Source organism: Porites lutea, chromosome 11, assembly GCF_958299795.1.
Source record: "Porites lutea chromosome 11, jaPorLute2.1, whole genome shotgun sequence".
NCBI classification, from domain to species: Eukaryota; Metazoa; Cnidaria; class Anthozoa; order Scleractinia; family Poritidae; genus Porites; species Porites lutea.
Genome location: NC_133211.1, coordinates 12,708,333 through 12,726,384, shown reverse-complemented (window position 1 = coordinate 12,726,384; position 18,052 = coordinate 12,708,333). Strand labels below are relative to the sequence as shown.

Genomic DNA, 18,052 nt, shown 5'->3' with positions numbered 1-18,052 from the left:
AAATATACGCAAGCAAGCGAACTCATAAGCCAAATAGCAATATGTAAGATATGGCAAGTCAGGCAGACAAAAACAACACGTACCTGCAAAAACCCCAACGGGATAGCAGCATGCTTGTAAAGCACATTCAAGTAACACTGCATTCAAAAAATTTAAGCCGCAAGCAGAACAAACTTCGGACAAAGGAAGTATCAAACCACAGACTTAAAATCCACCTACAGGAAGCAGACTCCGGAATATATAGGACAAACAAAGTGCAAAAACAGGACTGCTATCATACCGAAGAGCCGGGCAATATTAGTTAGAGAAAAAAAACAAAGCCAAAAAATCCAAAAGCAGACACGGGATCCAAAGGAAAGGAATGGCTGTAAAGGAAAACCATCACCTGAAAGACAAAACGATATCGTAAGAACAAATGCAGGAAAAACGCGGCTCAAGGGATAGCATTCCCAAGCGCCAGTAATCCGACAGGGACTTTTAGAATCCCTTGTAACACTGAAATCCCAGGTGCGGTTGAAGGTAAAAGGTAAATATGACAAAAAATAATTTGAATAAACAACCAGAGCAAAAATAACACTGAGAATATATTACCAATGAGCGAAATAAGAAAACAAAAAACAGAAGCAAGAGAGAAAAGCAAAATACCAACCTTGAAATTAATGGGTGACCGGACCGAATTTCGAACACGTGGAAACCTGGACGTGCTTGCAAACCGAAATACTTACCAACAGCTGCTAAAGCGACGACCTGAAAATTAAAAAAGGTGGGGACAAAAACAGGAGGAAGAGAAGATGGGGCGAAAGCCGCGAGCCAGTAAATTGATGACGAGGAGGTGGAGAGCTCGTTTAATGAAGACATGATGAGATACTTGAGTCTTCTCTCGAAAATGGTAATGAATGCATGGTGTATGTGCATTTTATAGTCGACCGGGCAAGACCGCTGAAAATAGTAGTCAAACGTCGTCATCGTGCAATTCGCTTATTCTAGCAAGACATGTATAGTAGCAAGTTTTATTACCAGTCACAATCGCCCTAATTTGCGCAAGAGAACAAAATCCTTTAGGGCGTTCTGGTATTTCTAGTCAACTGACGGAAACGTGCAACTTTTCCAGTCTTCGTATAAACCTGGAATCCTCGTCCGGCGTACTGTGCATGCTGGCTTGACGAAGCGTCAAGACGGGTCGAATGGAGACGCTGGGTACGAGGGTGACAACTTTTCATGTTCGTGCGCGCGTGATTCATTTATCTCAATTCAGCCTGCTAGCAAACTCTCCATTCCAGGGTCACCATTTATGACGAGGAAAGCGAGTCGCGAGGAGGAGCTATCGTGCCTCCTTTCACGTGCTGCTTTTACGTGACTTCTCTTAATTCCCCTAAATGGAGAGATCGCTAGGAGGCTAATCTCAAATTTCCACCCACATTTAATTTTATCCACGGTAGCAAACTCAACCAGAGGCCAGAGATCATTTCCTTTCACAACTACTGAAATTATTTTAGTATCTTTTCCGTATCAGATTTAACGTTTTATGTTCCCTGATTTGGGATGTTTTTAAGCAGAGAAGAACACTGCGTGATTTTTGAGGAAGCAAGGAAAATCAGGCCATCCGCCTCCTCAAAAGAGGTACAGTCACACCTCTTTAATATGGACACCAAAGGGACAGAAGCAACTGTCCGCTTTACAGAGGTAAGGGGTAGGTAGGGGATTTTTGGCATTTCTGGGGCCAAACGAACTGTCCGTAATAGAGAGGTGTCCGCAAGGGGAGGTTTGACTGTGGAGAGATCAAGCTAAGCGTTTACGGCAAACGGCAAACGTGAGATTAAAGATAAGAAATTTTCAAAATGAGAAATCTGAGCAGATAAAAACAGCTTAAAATAACTCTTATGGATAGAATTGGCGTGAATCTACCGATTTTCGTGTAGTTATAATGAACGGTAAACGACAAGTAAAGGAGAAACTTGGTCACATGTATGGTACAAATTCACGTTTGACGTAGTCTATCAGCTAACACTTTTCTCATAAAATACCATTTGAAAAAGCCAGATTTTCTGCTTTGACTGATTTAGCTTTCTTGGTAACAGCAAGTTAACTCTTGGGTGTAATAATCTTTTTCGGTCAAGTGGTTTTTGTGCAAAAAAAAAAGGGTAGTTTGCTTGGGAAGTACGCGGAAGTGTTATAAAAAAATTGCGCACGTAAAACTGGTCTTCTGTCTTGATCATGAGAACAAATTTTATTTTGCATTATTTTTAGTTAACTTTTTACCTATTATCTAATCGTTAATCGGCGTATAATATGGAAGATGTATATGTATTATACTAGGATTCACTTTATCATCATATGTCATCATTGCATGATAGATTTCCAAATGAGTGAATTTCGTAAAAACTTTGACACTTAGGTATTGATTGCTTTAACATATATAAAACGACTGACTATAAAGCTGATCTCTGAATGGCTGTTTCTTATGACAGTGATGTCAACATTTATCGCTGAGGAACTTTTCTTTTGTCTTACAAAGTTTGGGGTTATTTGCAAGTGATAACTAAATCAATGGCTGAAAGAGAATGCAAATTAAGCGAGTGAAAAAGGTCTTAGAAGTACATAATTCAGGGTGATATTCGTCGCGATATTTGACGACAAATTCCTGGAAGTGTTTGCCTGACCTCTGATGCCACTGATGATCCACAGGAACAAAAATTACACATATTTGCACTGACGTAACAACGAGTGTCGGTGAAGTGTTTGCATTCAGTTGAATGACCATTACGCTAGAAAGAGCGGGAACAAAGCAGATTTCGTACGTCATTACAGTGCGAAAAATTGGCTGTCAACAGATGTGACAGCGCACAGGAAGAGATTTTCTTTATTTTCATCTGTCTCCGGTCACAGCATACCGTTCTTCGAGTAAAAGTTCACGGATTATTGCGAATACAAATCGCGTGCTATGGCGTACTCTCCAACTGGAGAGACTTTTAACGCTAGTGATCAGCGCAGATTTGAGAATATGATGAAGTTGCTGCTGTTTCTTGAAGCAGAGCTCCAACTCAAAGAGGAGATTATCGATCTGTTGCTGGTTTGTATTGTACAGTTTTGATATTATTTTTATCTTGTTTATCTTAAAGTAGTTAAAGTATACACAGTATTACCGATCGCGCGCTTCGAGCGAGCCACAGAAGAAACCTTGATACTCCATGTTGTACATTGAAGAGTTCAAGATTCCTTCAATCATGAACGTGTTATTTCAGACGGATATCACTCTTTGGCGCTCCTTTTTCCCTATTATCTTGCCATTAAATAGTTTTCCGCCTCGTTCATCGCCGTTCGAGTTTCGAGATTTTTTTCACCACTCCGGTCACGTAAGTACAACAGACCTTACTGTTCCATGATCGTTCGAAAACATACAATCGAACACGCCGTGTATAACTTTGCGAAACAAAACCACCAGTTTACATTCATAATTTATTAACCTCGTCTCAGTATTCTCAGTGAAGGGCATCAATATTTCGATCTTTCTTAGATGTTGTATACACCGAATAGTCAACTAAGTTAACTGAGACTTGCCGATGGTGGCTTGACTCGATATATACCGGTACTTAAACGCGAGACTTTGACGCATGCATTGCGTAAGTTATTTTCTTACGACTCACGGGTAGATTTCAATTAAGAACAAACATGATTCTTGGGTGCTCAATAAACCTCAGGTGTATGTTCTTCCAGGCTATGAAGACCTTATTTGCGGCAAGATAACGAGATTTCATCATAAAACCACGCGATATTAAAAGCCCATCAAATCGATGCTCTCACCCTCGCACGAAACGTGGAAAATTTTATGCATAGACTTTGTTTCTATTATTTGAGTAGTATTGCAGTGGGTGATTGCTTCCTATCGCCAATTTAGGAGAACCTTTGTCTTCCTCGGACTTTAAATTCCGGAGATTGCAAGGTTTTTCTACAAATCCACCACCGTCGCATTGACCTCGCCGGCAGATCTCGCTTTGTTGGTACAGGCGATAAATAAGATTACTTTAATATACGGTTTAGTATTACCCCGATTTGTCGAAGTTGTTCTCGACAAAATGTCATAACAGTTTTGTCATCTTGTCATCTGTATCTAGACAGCACTTTAAAAGCTCTTGCACAGCGAATTAAAAAAACATGACCAAATTTATAGTTTACAAAAGGAGTTTTTCCAAACTTTGGACAAACATTGTATTTTACCTCAAGAGTTTTGAAACAATGCCGAAATATACCGCCCGGCTTTTCACAGTGTTCTTAAGGAATGAACTTGTCCTTTTCGGAACTAAACAGCGGGGGATAAATATAAAATAAAATCTACATATATACATGTCGGCATGTTTTTTTTTTCAAACAGATTCGAATATGAAACGAATATATTGAAAAGACCATGTGCTTTTGGGACGCCGTTATTGTGCCCAAAATATACACAAACCATCTGGAATAAGCTATTGTTTTAAAATTATCTAATGTCAATTTTTAACGGTTAAGCACAGGTCATTTTTGAGACATCTGATGAATTTTTTCAATTTTTTCTTTTCTACAATTAAGCGGCTTTGAATAAATCTTATTTCGTCTAAAGATACGTCTGCTGGGGTTACATTCCCATATTTTAAATGCTTTCCAGACTGTCCGGTGACAGCAGAGGTTATCCTTTTAAGACCTTTATAGAATTTTGTTTTCTTAGCGTTGAACTAAAGGTCTTGTGGTATAATTTCCTTCGATTTATTTTACACTGATTAACTGATCTCACAGCTGTATTCAATATTGACACCACGCGATCTTTATAATCTACCCCCACTGCACTCTGATAACGGGCATTATAGTGAACCTCCGTATAAACGTGTTGCAGATCGAAGTTCAGGTTATCGGGATGAGGGTACCGATTATGGTAAAAAACGTTTTTCTTTTTTTTGACTCCATTTCATCGAAGCATATTCTCAATCTGTTAAAAAAAACCTGGCTAATATATTTCCGGGTATGATAGTTACGTTGTGTGGAACGGATTTGTTGTATGTTTAGTGTCACCTTTGTCTTGAGGTTGCGTAATTTTTGTGCCATCTATCAAAAGTGGTTGGGATACTCTGAAAACTAGAGCCTATACCGATCGCTTCCTACCTAGCCTCCCACGCAGACGTTCTTAGGGGTTGGGGGCAGGAACGCGTAACGAACTTCTAAGAACGTCTGCGTGGGAGGCCACTTCCTACCTATCATTACGTGTACTTTCCGATTCATCTTTCGCGCCAAAAAACCACTTGAGCCAATCAGAGTAGAGTAGGATTTCGAATAGCCACAGCCGTATTTTTGCGTTGGCCGTGAATGTAATTAAATTATTGAAACTAATCAGCTCGTTTAGGTTTTTGCTATTCTGAGTATTTTTTTGCCTGATCTATTTTGATTTATTATGTTTTTGGTAAACGTTTTTTCAGTTGGCAAATGAAATGGTTGGTTGTTGTTGTTGTTGCTAGTTTTCGTGAAACATAACTTCTGGAGCGAGGAAAAGGGAGAGCGATAAGGTATCGGGGAGAAACGCTAAAATATACGTTTCGTTTCACCACTTAACTTCTTTCGGCGGTTCGCGCTTGTTCGTGCAGCGGTGACTTTTAAGAGAAAGAAACCTAACGTTTGCTGTTTAGACTGCGAGAAATGGTGAATGAGATGAGCGAAGTTTCAAACAGAAAGCCTCGGCTGGTTGAGGAACCTAGAAGCCCTTGAAAGTGATTACAAAGGAGCCTAGAAGTTCTACTGTCATTTTGAATTGCGCGGACGTTTGTGGAGACATTAAATATATAAATAGACTGCACCTAACGCACCATGAGTCGACCTTTGGTCTCCTGCTAGTTACAAAAACAAAGTGATAATATTAATATTGACGGCGGAGGGTTCGGTACCTGCAGATGGAGGGCAGATAACTTTTTTTTAAAGTTTCCTCAACGATTTCCGAGTATTCATTCAGACACCTGGATGTAGCCTATATTTATGTTCTCCCCAGTTCCCCTCCTCCACTCCCTTCCCCTCCCCTCCCCCCCCCCCCCCCCGCCTTAATCCTTGCTGCTTCCTTAGGGGTGTTTGCTTTACAGTAAGCTGGATAGAAGGTGACTAACAAAATCCTAGCGAGGCTGGAACCGCCAAAATTCAGATCCCAAGTACTACAAGTTAACCACCTTGATTAGCAGGAGACTGTCTAGCCTGTACACAGACGTTGTATTAGTTTTCTTTTCGTTCTTTTCCAGCGCGGAGCGCGAGAAAGAAAAATAAGTTTCTTCTTCCCCCACCCCTACCCCCTTGCGCTGGCGGTCAATAAGTCTCCCGCGGTTCATATTTTATCACGGGCGCTCGACGGACTTTGAAGAGAAAATAGAGGGTCTGTGAACAGGTTAGAGTCTGTTTGGAGCTTTAGTATCCTCCTTTACTTTTCATCTGAGTAGATGTCAACATATTTTGCTTGCTTTCACAGGAAGACGAAAAGACGCGGGATATCCTCAATGAAAAACTTAGCCAGCTAAATAGAAGAGAGCACCACGATCCCCTTCTAGCTCTGGGGCGAGATAACATTTACGAAGAGGATCTGTGGGAGGAACATTTTGAGGAGTGGGAGTCTGGTAAACACTCCTCGTTTGATCACGTGGTCAAGAGTAATGCAGGTCAGCTTTGCGCCGTTGCCGCAATGCGGACAATAAAAATGGCAGAGGCGCACCATGAAAAGTACTTACAGACTTACAAGTCACTACAGAAAACTGGCAAGAACTATAAGAAGGTATGTTGAAAGTCGAGGCTGTCAAAGACTCTGCATAAAAACGCTATAAACCAGTCGTCCAAAAATTTGAACGGAAAAGGATATTTTTGACGGAAGAAGAATGCTTCCTTTCCTTATTTCTCAGTACTTGGTGAATAATAGCAATGCCAGCACCCAAGGCCCGGAACTTTACGTCAGTCGAGTCTTGCCTTGGCAGGACGGTGGAGAGAGCGGATGACCCGACTGTGAACTACATCACCCTTTGCTTCATTCGCTGACAAGTAGCAGGCTCAACCACGAAAATCTTCATGGACTGCTAGTACAGTCGAACCTTCACTAACGGCCACCTCTCTACAACGGCTCCTTTCTTCGATCCCCAAGGTGACCGTTGTGGAGAGGTTCAACCGTAGTCTAATAAGAATCAGCTCCCATTCTGAAAAGGTGCCTCTCTGGGTGATAGGGTGGTAGGGTGTGGTCTCAAATGGGCGTCTCCTTATGGTGTAAAGGATGGCGGAATTTATCTCTTACTTTCCTGGACAAAATTTAAATACTTTTCAATCTCAGCAATAGCTTAAGAAAAGGATTTCATTAAATGATCACTTGATGATTATTGGGTTTTATTTGAGGTTAAAACCACTCGACTGCGTTTCGTGTGGCGATCGAGATAAATAACTTAATTGAAATGTGTATTTGCCACCTTTTCGGGAAGTGTACAATCGTTTCAATTTCAGTTCATTCTTTGGGAAACTAAGTTCGAAAGTGATTGCGTTTTTACGCATAGATCTGGATTGACTATCGTAATGCTTGCAAATTTGTGAAGAGAGGGCCTATGTGGATTTGGTTTTATTATCGCTAGATTAATTCAGTGAGAGTCCATCGATTTGAGGTTGGTTAATTAAGGTTTTCGAGAAATGATAAGGGTTGTCTGTCTTAGTGGAGCGAGAGATTTTATAGGAGGAGGATTGTATGACTAGACACTGACTGAAATAACGGCTGCACAGGAGACTAGCGTGTGTGTCGTGGGGTGTGTTATATGCTATCGTGATGTAATTCTACAATACTCAGTGAATTGGGAAACGTTTGTTCCACTAGGTTTCTATATAGTGAGATATTGTCTTCGCCACAGTATTTTAAAGGAGCTGAATTAAGAGCCTTTTTTTCTCTTTGCAGTTAAAGCAGCAACTGATGGCCAAAGAAACCAAAGTTGTAAAGCAGGAACCGGTCCGACAGCCTGGATCTGATTCTGCCTGGGAAATGCGGGAACTTGAAATGAAGATCGGGGAACTACATCTGCAAATCGACAGCGAACGAAAGCAAAACGAAGATCTACAACGTAAAGTCGAAGAACTTACGACAACAATAGGAAAAGAACGAAAAAAGTACAAAAAAATAATTGAAACTTTGGCCAACGAGGTTGAAAGGCTTACAAATCTAGTGAAGGCACAAGGAAGGAATGGATATCATTTGAATGGACATAAAATTAACCACGAAAGACAAGACAGTATTAAAATGGGAACGAACAACCATCATATGGATACTTTTCCTTTATCGAAGGAAAATGAGATTAAACAATTCTACATATTGTAAAATATACAAAGAAGTGATACTCCTAGAATCTTGACCTCGGCTTTCCACTGGCGTTTTGTAAAAAGATAATATTTTTGGTGTATTTGCCCTTGTATCATTTGGTGTTTACATCTTTTATAAATCGGATACCTGCGCAAAAAGGCAAAGGCTATTGGAACCATATTTTTAGTGGTTTTTGCTGCCCATCATCACAAACATGTTTGTACGCAGTGTCTTTTACGGAATTAAACGTACGCAGATTTTAATATACCTTCAAAAGACGACTAATCTGAAACAAGTACACGAGAAGTATGCGGAGAGTGTTACAACTTCGATTCTAAAGTTAGGTTTATTTAATTTTTACTAAGAACTTCTAGTGCAGTTGCGTGTTAGTGCAAACTTATCATGATTTGAGCGTTTCACTCACAGCACATTTGGAAAACAGTAAATATGATTTAGATTTAGTTCAGTTTTTAAAATGATTGAAGTAAACAGGATCAAGTTCGCCATGAAAGGTACACCCGTCTCTTCATACTGATTTTTGAAACTAGCTTTACATACCCTGCGAGCAGAGGCAGTACATTTTCGTGGTATGAGCTGGCGTGCGAAAAGTAGCTACTTTTCGCACGCCAGCTCATACCGAGAAAATGTAGCCTCTGCTCGCAGGATAAGGTTTACGACACTTCGGCGCTTGAATTCGTTTTTTTGTTGTTGATGGTGACACGTGCGTTGATGACACGTGCGTAGTAGATGGAGCTAACAAATATGTTATCTGTTCGTTACTTTCTCGACAATAAAACTGGAATGTTATGCTGGAGATTTAAACCTTATAGCAGCCCTCAGTCATAACCAGTCGTTGTTGACCGAAAAAGTGACATTTTGACCCTAATAAAATGGTTTCAAGAGTTGTCTCGACTATCCCACCTGTTCGCACGTTAAAGAAAAAGATCATGACTTTTGTGTCATCCCTTTTCATCCAAACTGACCGATCAGTTTGCAGTGGTATGCAGCTGTGCTTTTCTAGTACAAACCTCGCTGATTGTTTTTTTCTTTCCCGGACTGAAGCATGATTTACATTAGCAACTCAAAAACATATGAAGGGTGGTTATAGAAAGGACAAGTCTGGCGTCACGTTACCATGGTAGCAACATTCTGGATCTCAACAATATTTCTTGACGGAGAGGGCATTTTGCACCGTCGAAAGATTGAAGAAAAGATTGGGCTAACGTTTTGTTTTCGAGTGCATTCATGCATAGGAAAGTCACACATTCAATTTTTTCATTTTTTCTGCCATATTTGCAGGACCACGGTTTGCTGAGATCCAGAAATTTTGCTACCACGGCAACGTGACGTGACGACTTCTTACGGAGTACTTTGACTTCTAACAGGCACAAAATGTGGTGCAGACATCGTGACACAGTTTGGGAACCATACCCTTCCAGGCAATAGGCCATTTCCGAGTTCTCCCGGGCCTCTGTTTCAAAACGAGGGTAGGTGCTCAGCCTTTGATATGGAAATCATTTTTCATTCTCATGCAAATAAAACTCATTTTCACAAGAAAGGTTGTGCACCTAGCCTCATTTTGAAAGTGAGGGTTTCTGGAACTCGGAAGTGGCCTATTGACATATACAAGACGGTCACCTAGAGCTGGTCCCAAAGTCAATTACTCCTTTTAGTCGACTCTCAATAGGACGGACATCGATCGAAAACAGACACGTAGTGCCGGTCCCAAAGGCGTCCGTACTGGAAAGAGTTGACTTTAATACTTTCAATGATAGCATAATTGCGGGCGACAAGAGGAGCCCGCAATCCTAATCTCCAGGTTGCTATTACGCATGCGTCGCATGTGTGTTGCCAACAGTTTGCTTGGACTTCCACTAAGAATTCATGGCATGCACAGAATGCAATTTGATCACGCATGTTTCGACCTTCTACCCCTCGTAATCTGATCACGCCTGTTTTGACTGTATGTTTTACTTGCAGACATTTGCTCTAGGCAAATGCAAAAATGCAAATGTTTCGAGTTTCTTTTGGTTTAACTCAGGTTTGAAAGTTTACAAGAGCAAATTGATTTTGAGCTACGAAGCAAAAGTCGGTGCTTATTAGATAATCTTCTTGTTAAAAGCTTTTCAATTTGTTGACGGAACTCTTTTTATAAACGTTCGGTTATTTTCTGTCCAAGAAAAAAAATTAACACCCTGTAAGTCAGCTTTTGTGATTCTTATCGAAGTTTAAAAGATAACAACTTTCATAGCAATTTGTTGCTAAGACAACCAGCGTCATAAATGGCCGGTGCCATTTCTTAAAAAAAAATCGAGTTCTGATTGGCTTAAAAACGCTACGCGGGTGGCAGGTGGGGGGGGATTAAAGCAAATAAAAATTCCGGTTGGTTGATATCCTGGATTAGGAATGTCAGTGAATACGCTGTTCTAACGCAATGTTTAGGTATACGTTACAAGAACAAATTGCGGGAGATTTCGTTAAGAATTTTTAATGGAAAGCAGAATTGACGGAGGAGAGAATTTGGTAAACGAAATTATTTCTCATTTGAAAAACAACGAGGTAAGGATAGAAAACGTGATGTTGGCTGGTTAAACACATGAAAAATGTTTGATTTAAAGTGAATTGACACACAAAAAAATTGCAACAGTTACATTTCCCAAAATATAAACATTGTATATAGTAAGTTGAACTGTAAGATATTAATGCAGAAATTTTACCAACCGTTGTTTCCTTTTAAACATGATCGGCCTAAGTAGATGATGTACACTTTGACTTTAAACTTGCCTAATTATTTGCTCAAAGAATCACCTAATAAGTCTAGTATCTTTAATGCTGTATTTTCACGATCTAGTAAATAAGATACTCTTAGGTTATTTAACAAAACTGTTCTGTATTTAAGAAAAAATGGCATGCACCCATCAAACACTTCGAATTTCTACACTAGCTTTATTTTAACAACGATGGTTTAATTGGAGCTAATTGAGAGGACCTCAGCGGCATTTCAAGATAAAGAAAATCTTCTAAATTATTCAATAGAAGTAACACTTATAATTAACCCATTTCGAGTAAGTATTGCCACAATAGCATCTAAATCAGAGAAACCCTAATTAAATGGCTTCATTTGACTTCTCTATGAAAAATTTATCAGTCGAATCCTTCCTTCTGATTTTGACTGAAAACGAAATGGAAAAATGAAAACTATCCAGACTATCATGCTCCTGCCCGACTTATTTTATGCGTTTCTAAACTGCTAAGTTGACTGAATTCTTATAAGGACAGCTCTGACAAACAGAGTTTTTTTCTGAGGACACTTCAGACTGGTTGTCATTTCAACACATGTTATGTTGAACTTTCTCTCAGGGACCTTTCTCACAAGCTGGTTCAATTGGAATTAAAATTTAGTTTATTTTTGACCCCAGCGTGTCCAGTAAAGTTAAGCAAAGGTGGGTTGCTTCAATTTAAGTCGAGGCGGATTGGCTCAATTGACAGACTTAATTTAAGCGCCGCAGGAAGTACCGATTTGCTCACAGCAACAATAACAACTTTACTCATTGCCAGCATATTCAAGAGTTAAAACTATTAAACGTACAATAAAGCGTTACAACTCGACGATGCGACAGTCGAGAAGGTTAACTTGTAACTGCCGTTAGTTTGCTTCGCCTTCTATGCTAACTGCATTTTATTGTTTGACAACTGGCGATCAGTGTAATCTCGTTCTGGTCGTAGGAAATATGGGTACGAGATAATGCTGCGTAAGTAAATTAGGTCGAACGCATTTGGTGCAACACTGAGAGCCGCATAATCATATACCATAAAGTGCCATTCTTGCAGGAATTCAAGGCTGGAGGAGCAAGAAGTCCTATAGCATCCCGGTCACCAAGTGGTCAGTCCAGCAGCTCAACATCTCCTAGTCAGCTGCATTCGAAAGAGAAGATTAAAGCTATCTTCATATTTCCTTTGGCTGAGAAATACCGATGTCCCGTGTGTAGAGATGTATTACGATATCCCATACAGTTTGACGAATGTGGACACAGGGTCTGTTCCGCGTGTTTTCCTGAGTTATGCAGGTAAACTCACTTTAGTCCTTATTTATGATGAGGAGAATCAAGAACGGATAAAGGCATACCAAACAACAAACTAAGATTCCATCTCTTTCCCCTTTTTCCTCTCTTGCAAGGATCAAATAACTTCTAGAAAAGGGTTAATGGGTTTGAGAACAGAATAAAATCGAATCGAATCGAATAGAATCAAATAGAATAGGATAGGATAGAATGAAATGGAATGGAGTGGGATTGAATGGAACGGCATGGAATGGAATAGAACAGAACAGAATATAATAGAACGGAATGGAATGGAATAGAATACAGTCGACTCTCTCTTAACGGACACCTCTATAAGACGGACACCTCTGTAAAACGGACACTTAGAGTTGGTCCCTGCCTTTCTTTACTCCCACTTAGTGCCGGTCCCAAAGGTGTCCGTCTTAGAGAGAGTTGACTGTAGAATAGAATAGAATAGAATAGAATAGGATGTCCATGCCTGCATTCCTTTGTACTTGCTGAGTCATCTCATATACCTTCTTCTAACGTTTAGAGCGGTTATTTTCATGTTTCACTCAATTATATGGGAGTTCTAATTGTTTGAATTTTGATAAATGTCGTGACACACGTACAGCTCCTTTAATGAATATAGCTTAAGATTCGTAAGCCGGTTACCTGAGTTTTTTTTATCACGTTTCAAGGAATTAAGGGATTTACTACTCCTATACCGAACGGAGTTGTATCAAGTTTATCAAAGCTCGACTTAATTGTTTTAATTTTTACAGAGTGGAGCCGCGTTGCCCAATGGACCAGAAGCCGATTAACAAAGATACTGTAAGTATACAAAAGATATTCTACAGACTAAAAGCTAAGCCTTCGACTATCACTGCTATATGACTGAAAAAAAAAAACATAATCCCAAGAGCGATCTCGTATACTTAAGTCTACGGTGCCTTTTTGACTGGCTGAAAAAAAGCTTGTTGGTGGTTGTACCCCCCGGGGGGGGGGGGACTCCGCATATGAAAGGGGAGGGGATGCTCGTCGTCTCGCTTAGGGGTGTAAATTTCGGATTTTGGTCTCACTTAGAGTGTTCTGGGCAAAACGCCATCATATTTAGCAGTGAAGGTCTCGTTTAGGGTTGCACGTGAAAAAATATAAAAATATATATGTTGTCTGTGTTTTAACATGGTCTCTTTTAGGGGTCAAACAAAGCTTGGCCACGCCCAGATCGGCCTCCTTTAGAGGTTTAATTCAAAATTTCCGGCGAGCATCCCCACCCCTTTCATATGCGGAGTCTCCCCCCCGGGGGTTGTACTCAGCGCCTCTTCATTTTAGCTTTCTTCATTCTAAAAGCTAGACAACGGCCAATATAAAGACAGTGTTATATCTTATCTTCTCCTTATTAAAGGCGTATGTGGATAAAGCATTCAACCGAGAGATTTTAGAACTTGATGTCAAGTGTAACAATCATGAGTGGGGCTGTAAGTGGGAAGGAGAGTTTCAACAAGTTCAGGTGAGATGGGGAGAGGAGAGGGGAGGAGAGGGGAGGAGAGGGGGAGGGAGGGGAAGGTTCATATAACCAAAGTTTGACCTTTTCTCTAGCCCTTCGGAATCATCCATTCAATCAACCTCTCGCCTTTATTATTAAAGGAGAGTATTGCGGCATTCTTTTTGGAAACTACCTTGCACACATCAAACGACCCAGTCAGCTTTTCTTCAATTTCTAATTCATAGGATTTCAATCACATTGAGCAAGGTTATTTTAAAAGAGTTAGAGAACTGAATTATGTTTCGTTTTCAATAGAGCAAAAAGAAAAACGGCAAATTAATAAATCAACAGGAATCTTATAGGGTAAAAACCTTAAAATAGGAAGAGGAAGATAAAGGACCATGTGGTTGAAAGCGTACTTTAAAAAGACTGCCAGATTTTTGTTGCGCATGTGCTGCTTGTTGTTGGGGAACAGTTTTGAACCCAGGCCTAATAGCCGTGCGCGTGGAGCCTCCATTTTTCCTCCTCACACAAAAAGACAAAAGAAGGCTCTGTTAAGTTCGCAGAGTGTGGGTGTCTTGTATCTTCAGTCGACAAACAAATCGCTGGATTTACGTGAAAGAATGCATCTCGTTAACACTGAAATCGACTATTCCCTCTTCAGGAACACCAAGAAACTTGTGAGTTTGTGGAAATGCTCTGTACTTACGACTGTGGCGCTAAATTTCAAAAACGATTCTTCGAGAAGCACGCGGACAAAGACTGTCCAAAAAAGATTATCGCCTGTCCGTACTGCGACGACAGACATCTCAGGGAGAACAGAAAGGTTGAATGTGATTCATGTTATTTTAGTTGAAATTATTTAACTTGAGATGGGCGTCGGTCAGGACCAGACTTAGCTATACCAGTTTCGCTTTCTAGTTTTAAAAACACTCATCTTAAAGCTATATGTAACGTTTTTAAAAAAACTCTTTACTTGATAAAAAGGTGTTAACTTAAGAATTTAAAGGCAACTCAGAACCTTGGCAACAAAAATAACTCTTATTGAGTATAGCAGGGAGTTCACCGACTTCCTCAGTCCGAAGGCAGTAAAACAGCTAAAAACTAATCAAGGCGGCAGAGGAATAAGAAAAGAAATCGGAAAAAGTTGAAAATTTGCTTTTAAGTAACAAACAGTCAGGTGTAGAGAAAAAGTAAAAAGTGCCAAAATTTGCCACAAAATAAGATAAAAACCACTGTTACACCATAGAATCCCTCGGAGATTACAGTGAACCAGAAGTCGTCTCTGGTTTTATTTGCATCTTAAAGTTTTGTCTTTAAGCTTATTTGGAGAGAGCGAAAAAAATTGCATAAAACACCACAAGTGTAAACTTGCCGTACCCTTAAGACTACCAGCAGTCGTTTCTCGTTTGACCAAATTATTATATGTATTTCAGAGTCATTTTGATGAATGTCCAAAGCTTCCGATGCCTTGCCCTAACAAATGCGAAAAGACAATTGTTATCAGCAGAGATGAGGTGAGGAAAGCGTAACACCTGGGATGAGTTCAAAGTTCCCTTGCTTTTGTTCGTGGCTTAATCAGAAACGACATGTACGGTGGAAATTAGATTTACATGTAACAACAAACTCGACGATATCTCTCCAAGACTGACCCCCTTCAGAGAACTCAGTTTTGTCAATATTAGAAACCTCCAAGGGCTTTGTAATGTGCCCATAGTGGGGAAGATGATGACAACAAGGGAGACAATGATTAATGGTATCTTAAAGATGGTGGTGGTGGCAATGACGGTGAAAGTCAAGAATGACTTTATTTAAAACCATTTTGGCCAGTTTACTTTAAAAGCGTCTTTGGTTTGAAAAAAGTTGCTAAAACAGTGATGCCTGATTACATTTTCTGGGCGGGGGACGCTAAAGATAGGAACACAAGGGATATCAAGCATTCGATTCATCATTATATTTTTCATCCTTATTGTGTTCCAGATTGATCATCATGTCACTGAGGATTGTCCAAAGACAAAAATGGACTGTGACTTCTTAGAGATTGGATGCAACCACAATGTAAGAATTTTACATCATTCCCTTTACTGCCAAGATAGTGTTCAATTTGATTGAAAATTATTGTATCACTCAGTCCAGATAAAACTTGTAGTGCGTATTCAGTCCCCAGGCTACGGAGACTGATGGAGGTTGTCGAAATAGTTTTGAGGGGCAATCATCAGTAAGGTCTTGCTTCCCTTGAATACATTGCTACAGTTACAAGGCGTTTTACGGTTATCTGTCATCATAATCTTAACTGAAAATATGAATCTAAAATTAATAAATGACAAAGGAAAAATGAGCTCTCTTTCACTGATATATAAAACTGACTGCACCTCTTTTTCTCTAAATCATAACTATATACTTAGTGTACTCGAGAGAAACTTCCAAAGCACCGCAAGAAAGAGATAATAAATCACGTGAAAATGATCTATGACGTTGTCATGGCGACGAAAAAAGAACTGGAGGAAACCAAAATTCAGTTGAAGGAGCAGATCGAGGCAAATCGACAACAAGAGCAACGTATTGCAGACCTAGAAAAGATCACAAACAGTCAGCTAATCTGGAGAATAGAAGATTATCACAGAAAGTTCAGAGCCGCAAAAAGCGGTGAGATGGACACTATTTTCAGCCCAGAGTTTTACACCAGTAGGAATGGGTATCGGCTGATGGCTTCAGCTTGTTTGAATGGAGATGGCAAAGGAAAGGGAACGCATTTATCAGTCTTTATCAGCGTAGTTCAAGGTAAGCTTACATTCACAACGCCGTTATTGAAACCGGCGTATTAAGGGGTATTGGCACATACTTATCTAGTTACGGCTTTCCACAATGACAAGTCTCATTTAATTCTGCATGGCACTTAACGCTCAATAACGCAATTTCACACTTTTCAATAATCGAGTCACTCTCCGACTAGAACCCATTTATGTGTTTGTTGGTTTCACTCCCGGGTGGAGGGGTGACTCCTTAGTGACGACAGCTGAGTTGTTTGTAAGAAAATTAGAAATGAAGCCCTGAAGGAAAACCAATTTTGGAGTGGCCAAAGTTTTATTTGACCCCTACGGGGTGAATCACAGAAGAGCCCAGTGCTGAAATATGAGTAATTCAAGGAGATTTTGAAGTAGCTGCCCTATAAACTCGTCTAACCAAAACGCATTCTCCCATCTTAGGGATTTACGACCCTCTTTTAAAATGGCCGTACAACTATAGGACCACGTTCTACCTTTTGGATCAGAACCCAGACCTTCCAAAAAGAAAACACATCTCGTTTTCCGTGAAGCCAAACGTGTGTCCAGAGAACGAGGCATTTCTTGGTCGACCCAGGACCAACAAAAATCCAAGCTTTGGCTCCGGGAAGTTCGCTTCTCACGAGGACATTGAGAAAGGAGCGTACGTTAAAGATAATACCATGTTTATTAAAGTTGTCGTGGATTGCGACGGATTTAGCGAGCCTTGAACGCTTTAAAATCAGATTTGATGATAGCGCAGGATTAGTTGTTATAGGTTAAAGGGACTACGTCAGCCTATTTTAGTAAAACGCTAAAAGTTTTTTCGCGTCAATTGAATTCCAAAAATAATGGTCCAGTTTTGTCATTTAAGACTATATTCACGCTTCTTAACTGTTTCCTGCTAGCTTGCGAGCAAGCTCTCCTATTTGGGCGGGTGAAGCGAACGGCGCAGGAACGCACGAGCGAGTGGCGAGGGGCGGAGGAAAGAAGAGATCGTTGCAAGCTCTCCTTTCTCTCCCCAGCCTTCCGCTTTCGTGTCTCCTCTCGCGTGCCTCTGCGCGTATACTTTTCATGTAGAGCTTGCTCGTAGGCTATTTCCTGCCGGCTATTACAACAGATGGAAAGGATGGACATTCACTTTTTCACCGGTTTCATCTGGTAAAGACACTTAGTAATGACTGAAACACAGAATTAACCAACAACGGCAATATCCTAGTGACAAAGCCTTTTTAAGCATATTGTATTAGCATTTGTGACTGGGTCGGAATTGCATTATGGGACTGTTTTGGGCGGAAGCGCAACCTTGTAATATCCAATGAACGAAGAGATAGAGTCTCAAAAGCATTCCCATAGTGCAGTTCAAAACAACACTGACTCAGTCTCACGCCTAACTTGAAATGGCGAGCGAGAATAATGGGACAGAGAGGGAATCTTCAGGCGT

At 40.3% G+C, this 18,052-nt stretch overlaps 2 protein-coding genes across 2 annotated transcripts; both read left to right on the top strand.

Annotated features, from left to right (window-relative positions):
* Positions 1 to 2,726: 2,726 nt before the first annotated feature.
* On the top strand, positions 2,727 to 8,832 carry LOC140952244 (uncharacterized). The gene is made up of 3 exons (XM_073401675.1): positions 2,727 to 3,070; positions 6,470 to 6,769; positions 7,919 to 8,832. Exons 1-3 carry the CDS (start codon positions 2,942 to 2,944, stop codon positions 8,333 to 8,335), a joined length of 846 nt encoding a protein of 281 aa, XP_073257776.1. The 5' UTR covers positions 2,727 to 2,941; the 3' UTR covers positions 8,336 to 8,832.
* A 3,216-nt stretch (positions 8,833 to 12,048) lies between these two features.
* On the top strand, positions 12,049 to 17,543 carry LOC140953228 (TNF receptor-associated factor 4-like). Its single transcript, XM_073402727.1, has 9 exons — positions 12,049 to 12,052; positions 12,135 to 12,384; positions 13,143 to 13,191; positions 13,766 to 13,870; positions 14,511 to 14,672; positions 15,283 to 15,363; positions 15,827 to 15,904; positions 16,252 to 16,627; positions 17,053 to 17,543. Exons 1-9 carry the CDS (start codon positions 12,049 to 12,051, stop codon positions 17,337 to 17,339), a joined length of 1,392 nt encoding a protein of 463 aa, XP_073258828.1. The 3' UTR covers positions 17,340 to 17,543.
* The last annotated feature ends 509 nt before the right edge of the window (positions 17,544 to 18,052 follow it).

Coding starts and splice junctions, on each gene's coding strand:
- LOC140952244 (XM_073401675.1), top strand. CDS start 2,942: ATGGCGTACTCTCCAACTGGAGAGACTTTTAACGCTAGTGATCAGCGC. Junction 3,071..6,469: donor AGATTATCGATCTGTTGCTG/GTTTGTATTGTA, acceptor TTGCTTTCACAG/GAAGACGAAAAGACGCGGGA. Junction 6,770..7,918: donor CTGGCAAGAACTATAAGAAG/GTATGTTGAAAG, acceptor TTCTCTTTGCAG/TTAAAGCAGCAACTGATGGC.
- LOC140953228 (XM_073402727.1), top strand. Junction 12,385..13,142: donor TGTTTTCCTGAGTTATGCAG/GTAAACTCACTT, acceptor TAATTTTTACAG/AGTGGAGCCGCGTTGCCCAA. Junction 13,871..14,510: donor GAGAGTTTCAACAAGTTCAG/GTGAGATGGGGA, acceptor TTCCCTCTTCAG/GAACACCAAGAAACTTGTGA.